This window comes from Myotis lucifugus, unplaced genomic scaffold (assembly GCF_000147115.1).
Source record: "Myotis lucifugus unplaced genomic scaffold, Myoluc2.0 scaffold_72, whole genome shotgun sequence".
Classification (NCBI taxonomy): Eukaryota; Metazoa; Chordata; class Mammalia; order Chiroptera; family Vespertilionidae; genus Myotis; species Myotis lucifugus.
Window position 1 is genome coordinate 1,175,835 of NW_005871120.1, and position 7,777 is coordinate 1,183,611.

Consider the following 7,777-nt stretch of genomic DNA (forward strand, 5'->3'; position numbering starts at 1 on the left):
TTAGCTTAGGCTAAGTTTAAAACATTTTGCAAGTGAAAACATTCCCATCAGGCCCTTTCCTCCCCCAGCATAACTGCTCCAAATGTCTGTGCCATGGGCAGCAGAAATGCACAGCCACTTCTCTCTAACATGTTTCCGCAGCATTTGTGGCTGAGCTGGGTCTATCTGTGCTGTGGCTGAATCGCTATACGTGACAGGAAAAGTTAACCCTACCCATCCCTAGCAAACACGAGGTCAAATTCATTGTCACTGCCACTCAGTGTTCACTTTTCTTCAAGGAAAAAGCTCTGTTCCTTTCGGGGTGGGGGTGGGGGGACCCTTCCACTCCCAGCCTAGTGCAGATGTGGCTGAGCCCCGCTCCCATGACCCATAGATACAGTCATGTGACCTGGCCTGGCTTATCAACAAATTCCACACTCTTGCCCAGCCGTGTGGCTCAGTGGTTGAGCATCAACCTATGGAACAGGAGTCATGGTTTGATTCCCAGTCAGGCACATGCTGGGGCTGTGGCTCCATCCACTAGTGGGGCCCTTGCAGGGCCTAATTTGGAACAAAGATGTGGATAGCCCATTTTAAGTAATCCTGCAAAGTGGCTAGGACTTAACTCAGCCTCCTTAGTCAATACCCTCCCCCAGCCCCCCTCATCATGAAGGTTCCATCTGAGTATTATATAACAATTCACCCTTCAGATCTAGGCAAAACATGCAGTGTGATAATTACAGCCAAGTGAAAAGAATTAAACACACACACACACACACCCTGAATTCAAATGCTTCCATTTCAGGAAACATCTATCTCTCTCCACCTCCACCTCCACCCCCACCCTCATAACTCTACTACCCTACACACACACACACACACACACACACACACCACAGCAATCACAGAGGCAGAAACTGCAATCCAGAGGTCTGAAGTGTCCACGGTCTCAAGAGATAGGATCGCACAGTCAGAAAGAGACAGAAGAAAACACCCTAGCAGTTAAGCACCAAATAGCCGCTTTGCCATTGTCTGTGGTCAATTAGAGGTGACTTCGGCCCCTCTATTATGATAGCAGGGCCAACATGTCAGAATCGCTCCCGTCGCCTCTGTCCTCACCACCTACATAGGAGCACCTCTTCGGTTAAAGCACCATGGTGCAGCTGGAACATTCTAACATGGAGGGAAGGGAAGTTTATTCTCACAGCAGCGCACAGAGCCATCTCATTTGTTTAGAGGGGACCGTAATTAGAATGTTAAAGATGACACGCTGAAGAGGACTTAGCTTAGGCTAAGTTTAAAACATTTTGCAAGTGAAAACATTCCCATCAGGCCCTTTCCTCCCCCGGCATAACTGCTCCAAATGTCTGTGCCATGGGCAGCAGAAATGCACAGCCACTTCTCTCTAACATGTTTCCGCAGCATTTGTGGCTGAGCTGGGTCTATCTGTGCTGTGGCTGAATCGCTATACGTGACAGGAAAAGTTAACCCTACCCATCCCTAGCAAACACGAGGTCAAATTCATTGTCACTGCCACTCAGTGTTCACTTTTCTTCAAGGAAAAAGCTCTGTTCCTTTCGGGGTGGGGGTGGGGGGACCCTTCCACTCCCAGCCTAGTGCAGATGTGGCTGAGCCCCGCCTCCCATGACCCATAGATACAGTCATGTGACCTGGCTTGCCTAATCAACGAATTCCACTCTCTTGCCCAGCCGGTGTGGCTCAGTGGTTGAGCATCAACCTATGAACCAGGAAGTCATGGTTTGATTCCCAGTCAGGGCACATGCTGGGGCTGTTGGCTCCATCCACAGTGGGGGCCCTGCAGGGCCTAATTTGGACAAAGATGTGATAGCCCCATTTTAAGTAATTCTGCAAAGTGTTGGACTTAACTCAGCCTCGTTAGTCAATGCCTCAGTGAGTCTCCCTCATCATTGATGTTTCTATCTCTATTTCCCTCTCTCTTCCTCTCTGAAATCAATTAAAAATAAAAAAATAAAAAAGGGTTCCACTCTCACAGTTAGCGAGTTAAACCCTTGTCGTTCTAAGGACACTCCTGAGACTCCTGAGACTTTGCTGGAGCTTTGGGAGGAAGTCCTCTTTCAATGGTCACTGGCAACTGTAAACATAATGTGAGCCCGAGCTGCCAAGAACCGTCCCTTGAAGAAGAGCCGCCTAAAGCCAAAGCCAACCCAGAGGAGAGCCAGCCCAGCAATTGATCAACAGATAAACTGAGTCCCGGTGAGCTCACCGGAGGTCTTGGATCCAGCTTTCCCTGTAGTTAGTAATGCTTTAGTCACATGAATCGGTCAAGGTCTTATTTTGTTTAAGCTACTTTTTCTGTTACTTGCAACCTAAAGGGCCTTGATTAGCAACCCCTCCTGAAAAAACCCTCTGCTGTTTATGAGCCCACGAGCTTCCTTTTCTTTTCCCGGGCTGTGCAGGGAACATGGCCTCGTGTACAGACATTCCACACCAATGCTGCTTCTATCTGGCCCAGCAGAAGCCCCAGAAACTATTGGACCTGAGAACCCTCCAGAGAGAAATTCATGGTGACAGATCCCACCTCTGCCCACAGGTCCGCTGCAGCCTGCCCTGCCTTCCGCCCGGCTCATCGCTGAATTGAAAGAAAGGCTTGTGAGAAGCCCAGGTGAGGCCTCCGAGGGGAGCAGACAATGATGGCAGGAGCAATGGTAGCGAGAGACGGTCCCTAATGACAAAGGTTTCTCCACCACCTCCAGCAGAAAACACATTATCCTGGGAGGGAACCCTGCCCGAGTGGCCTTCCCTCACTGCAGAGCAAGCTCAGGAACAGTGACCCAGTCCCACAGGCCCCAACACGATGCAGGGCTCTCTGCTGGGATCTGAGCTCTCTCTGTTTCAGAGAAAGAAGGGCCTGCCCTCAGGAAGCCTGTGATCTGATTGCTCCATGCTCCCACCACCATCAAGCCCTCCCATTCACGCTTCCTCTGCATGGAAAGCGCCCCCCACCCCCCACTGCTGTCTAGCCTGGCTACTCTCTACTCATCTTTCAGGTCCCAGATCAAGAGAGCTCTCCTCCAGCAAGCCTTCCTTGACACTTAAGCCATGTCGCTTGCCTGCCTCCTGTACCTCACTGCAGCGTGTGGCCACTTCTCACATAATCCCGAGCCCTGTCATTGGCTGCTTGTCTGTGAGCATCCTGGGGGCAGAAGACTGTGTCAGGTTTTCATTCCATCTGCAGTCTGGCCCACTACTTGTTTTTGTTAAAGTTTTATTGGGACACAGCCACATTTGCTGTGCTACGATGGCAGAGTTGCATAGTTTGGGCAGACACCTGATGGCCCCCAACACCTAGACCAGTTGTCGGCAAACTGCAGCTCACGAGCCACATGCAGCTCTTTGGCCCCTTGAGTGTGGCTCTTCCACAAAATACCGACTTCTGCACATGGGCCATGAAGTTTCAATCGCACTGTACATGCGCGCCCGCTCATGGGATTTTGTGGAAGAGCCACACTCAAGGGGGCAAAGAGCCACATGTGCTCTCGAGCCGCAGTGCTGACCACTGGCGTAGACTATTTAACTGTCTGGCCCCTTTACAAACAGGTTGTTCTACTCTCTGTGGCAGAGTATCATTACATAGCCCATGCCAATTCAGAAGCCAGCTTTGCATCAACAGGACAGGAAATAAAGCTGGCGATAAAGCAGGGAGAGAAAGGGGTGCAGTCTCTCTGAACCGAGGAGGGGAGGCTCAGCTGGACTTGGAGATCCTCAGTGCTGAGGATGGAGCAAAAGGGCACGTGGGGATCCTTTTCCGAATTTGCTTTAAATTATGGGCTCTCTGAATTGTCAATGCGCATGCACACATGTAGGCCTGAAACCCAGCATGAGTGGGCTTATGGGGGGAAGATCCGAGATGGCCTCGGGCTCCTGTGCTCCCTCCAAAAGGCATCCCCTCACGTCAGCAGTGTGGGCAGAACACAAGCCCAGTGCTGCCTCCCTTCAGGCCTATGGGTGCCGGGCACTCGCTGGGCATTTCCCATCAGTGATTAAACAGAGGAAACGGATCCCCAGGGGACATTAGGCAATGAACCGAGACATGTTTGGGTGTCACAACTTGGGAGGAGGGCTGCTACTGGGATCTAGTGTGTGGAGACCAGGGGTGTTGCTGACGCCCTGCATCGCACAGGCCAGCCCCGCTACTGAGGATTCCTGGGCTCTGGCCCTGAATGTTAATCGTTCGGAGGTCTAGTCTCCCTGCCCGGCATGCATTGCATCTCTAACCCCACTTGATTCTATTGTTACGCCTGCTGGGGCCCAGAACTGGTAAATGAGTCCACAAGGCCAGAGCCACGGGTAGCTCTTTGGGAAGCCAGGAGCTGAACCAGAGCTCAGGTTATCCTGCGCACAGGTGCCTCTCATTTGGCAGGACTCTCATCTGGTGGGGAGGTTTGTTCCCATTTTTAAATAAGCAAACCTGTCTCTGTCACAGACACACCTGGCCTCAAGACCTGTTTCCACCTGGTGATGTGGTGCTGGGGTATTTATTCAAAGGTGCCAGCATTGTGCTGGCCGGTTTGGCTCAGTAGATAGAGCATCAGCCTGTGGACTGAAGTGTCCTGGGTTCGATTCCCGTCAAGGGCATGTACCTCAGTTGCAGACTCGATGCCCGGCCCCAGTCCGGGTGTGGGCAGGAGGCAACCAATCAACGTGTCTCTCTTATATTGATGTTTCTCTCCCCCCCCCTTCCTTCCACTCTCTCTAAAAAAATCAATGGAAATGTCCTCAGGTGAGGATTTTTAAAAAAAAAAAAGGTATCAGTGTTCCACCAGCCAGACCAGGGTATTAACCCTTGGCGAGTTAGAGCTCCAGCTTGGATAACTCTGCCATCTCAGGCCCAAGGTCTCGCTTCAGAAGGCTCTGAGGCCACCCTAGGAAATTCAAGAGCCAGCAGGGGCACCACTGGAGCCGGGACAAGCCACCCACCTTTACCAAACCGGTGGCATTCTGGCACACCCAGGGCGCTGAGCGCTAGGAAGCGTGGCCAGGGTCACCGAGGAACCTGCAGGCACACTCAGGTACACAGGGCTCTGACTGCACTCCTGTTCCCGGTGCCCAAACAGATGTTGGCGGGACCCCCCAGAGTTACTTATTAACACTGACAGCAGTTCCAGAGAGATCCTAATTAATATTCCTGCCCTTTGCACTTCGGGCTAATTACAGCTAATATTTAATTAAGATCATTGTACTTCCCATGGGATTACTTTTCACCTTCAAACGGCTTCAGAGGTGCCTTTGTCTCCTCCCTGGTGTTGCTGCTGGACTCTTAGCGTGGAATAAATGGGCTGACATCCACATTAAGGGTACCTTTTCCACTCAAGTTCAAGGCGAATCTTGGGCCCATGCACAGGTTAAAAGCTGGAGCCAACTCCGTGCAGGAGACAGTGACGGGCAGAATTCTTTGGAGCATGCTGGCTAGACATTCCCTCATTGGCAGAAGTTGCCTTCTTTCTTCTCCTCCAAGGCCGAACCCCCACCCCCCACCCCCTAAATCAGGGAACCCATGACAGAGATCTGGGCATGTACAGAGTCAAGGTGCTGGTGGGTGTTCTGAGTTGACAGGGAGGGGGCCTCTGATTTGCACGTATCCCCCCACATCATCGACCAAGTGCTTCAAGAGATTTTGCAAACCTAACATCTAATTTTCAGTGCCTGCACTTTCTTGGGTTGCTGCTAAATACACAAAAGGCGGGGGTGGGGGGGAGGGCCAAGACCTGATATTTTTAAACCCGATAATGCTCCTGAAGAGCTAGGTAGAAACTTGAAGGGAAGAACATCATTTAGGATAAATGTAGGGGAAACTTCTTTGTCCTCACACACCAAACCTCAATTAGAGCAACTCATCAAGGGCCCCGTGATGTGGGACCTCCAGTTCCTGAGAGCAAATGGATATTAACATGCAACCAAGTCTGGTTCACCAAAGCAAAAAAGAAAAAATGCCATTTCAATTTAAATATTTTACTGAAGCATGAAATAGCCAGGATATTATTGCTATTTTAAGACAAACACCGTAATCTGTCTATTAGCATAGCGTGTCGACTCGGCTGCACCCAGACGTTCAGCGAGCCTTTCCTCAAACGCACTGAGAAGCTTTTTGGTCACTGAAACATCCTTCATTCTTCATCTTCTTTCCAAGGTGCACCCAGGAGACAGAATCAGAAAATGAGAGGATTCCTCCCTCCCCTCTCCGCCCCCCCTCCAGATATCTCTCTTCTCCCATTCATTGCCCTGAATGGTTGAAAAGAGTAGTTTTGGAAAGCTAATAAGAGAACAAAGGGTGGCAGCCCATTTGACTTGGCAAAATATTTTGGCTCAACATCTAATGCAAACCACATTTCAACTGAGAAACCGTCTTTACGTGGCAGGGCACGGAACGGGTTATTCTTTGCAATGTGACTGCCAGACTGTCACTGCGGGGGAAAGGGGCTGTTTTCATAGCTGCCAAGTGGACTTTAAAGTAATCAAGGGTGCGTGTGTGTGTGTGTGTGTGTGTGTGTGTGTGTGCATGCGTGCACGTGTGTTTCCCCAGCTTTCATAGTTACACTTCCTGAGCATCTTCTCCCCTTTTGCTCCGGGAATATTTTGTTCTCAGTCCGAATCTTGCCCTGAGAACCCTCTTCTGGCCTAAACTCAGCCCTTATAATGAAGACATGCACGGGGATTGTCCAGCCCTAATGAAGAAGCAGTTCTTTGATCTGTCCACACAGCCACCGTGGGACGACCCCCCTGCCCCCCACCCCCCAGCGACTCAGACTTGCTGGAGGGAACTATCCATTCTTGGTTGCCCACAGTCTCCAGTCGGGCTGACAGTTTGTTTTCCTTTAGTTTAGTGGCTGATCTGTTCTACTTCTCTGGCAAGAAATCTCGCCTATTCAGAGAAAACCTCCAGCGCCCGAATAAGAGAAGTAAATTGCCTCTTGCCCCCGGGGCATTGAAACAAAGAAGGAAAATGCAAAATTACACCATTAACCTGGTAGTTCTAAGACCAGCTCAGTTCCACACATCAAGCAGAAAGCCGACACACACACACTCTTGGCTGAAATCCTCTCCTCTCCCCGGCGTGATTCAAGGAGCAGAATATACATGGCACAAGCAACAGAGACTCCACCGCAAGGAGAGATTGCAGCTCAATTCAAATCACAATGGCGAGTGGAAAATAAAATGGGAAAAAAATACCTGCTGCACCATCCTGCTTGCTTTCTCCTCCATAAACTTAGCAGCTGTTCTAGACCCACACCACAGAGCATCTGCTCAAAGCAAGCCTCAGCTACGAGCCGGGGTGTGTGCGCGGTGCAACGTGTGGATGGCTGGGGTGTTGCGGGAGGGGGAGCTGAAGCCGCCTGGCTGACCTCCCCCTCAACATCTGACTGCTCCCCAAACCAACCCCAGATGGGACTCTTTCCGCCAGCGAGGCCTGGCCCATCAATCACAGCTCGCTCCTCCTCCGACTCCTGCTCAGTTTCAGAGAGCACACTGAGCAGATGATTATAGAGTGGAGGAGGAAAAAAAAATACACACGTACACGCGCACCTCACCACACGGCACACGACTACATTAATAGCTGTTTAAAAAACATTAGAAATGCAAGCCTATGCATTGCCTGGAGCTGGAATTTTTCATTTCTAAACTAAATATACGGCATGCAAAGTTATGAAATCCACCGGGGGAGCTTGCTACTATCGTATTTTGCTTTAGATTTTTAAGAGGGGGTGGGGGGTGGTGGCAGGGTAGTACGGGAAGACAGAGGAAGGATGAAGAAAGAGCT

At 50.6% G+C, this 7,777-nt stretch overlaps 1 protein-coding gene across 1 annotated transcript in view; it reads right to left on the reverse strand.

The window, feature by feature from the left end:
• The window catches only part of RBFOX1 (RNA binding fox-1 homolog 1), a 188,616-nt gene extending 181,416 nt beyond the window's left edge, over positions 1-7,200 (reverse strand). The window contains exon 1 of the mRNA XM_023755309.1: positions 7,189-7,200. Within this exon, the coding sequence (XP_023611077.1) occupies positions 7,189-7,200 (12 nt within the window). The remainder of the gene's footprint in view (positions 1-7,188) is intronic.
• Between the last annotated feature and the right edge of the window lie 577 nt (positions 7,201-7,777).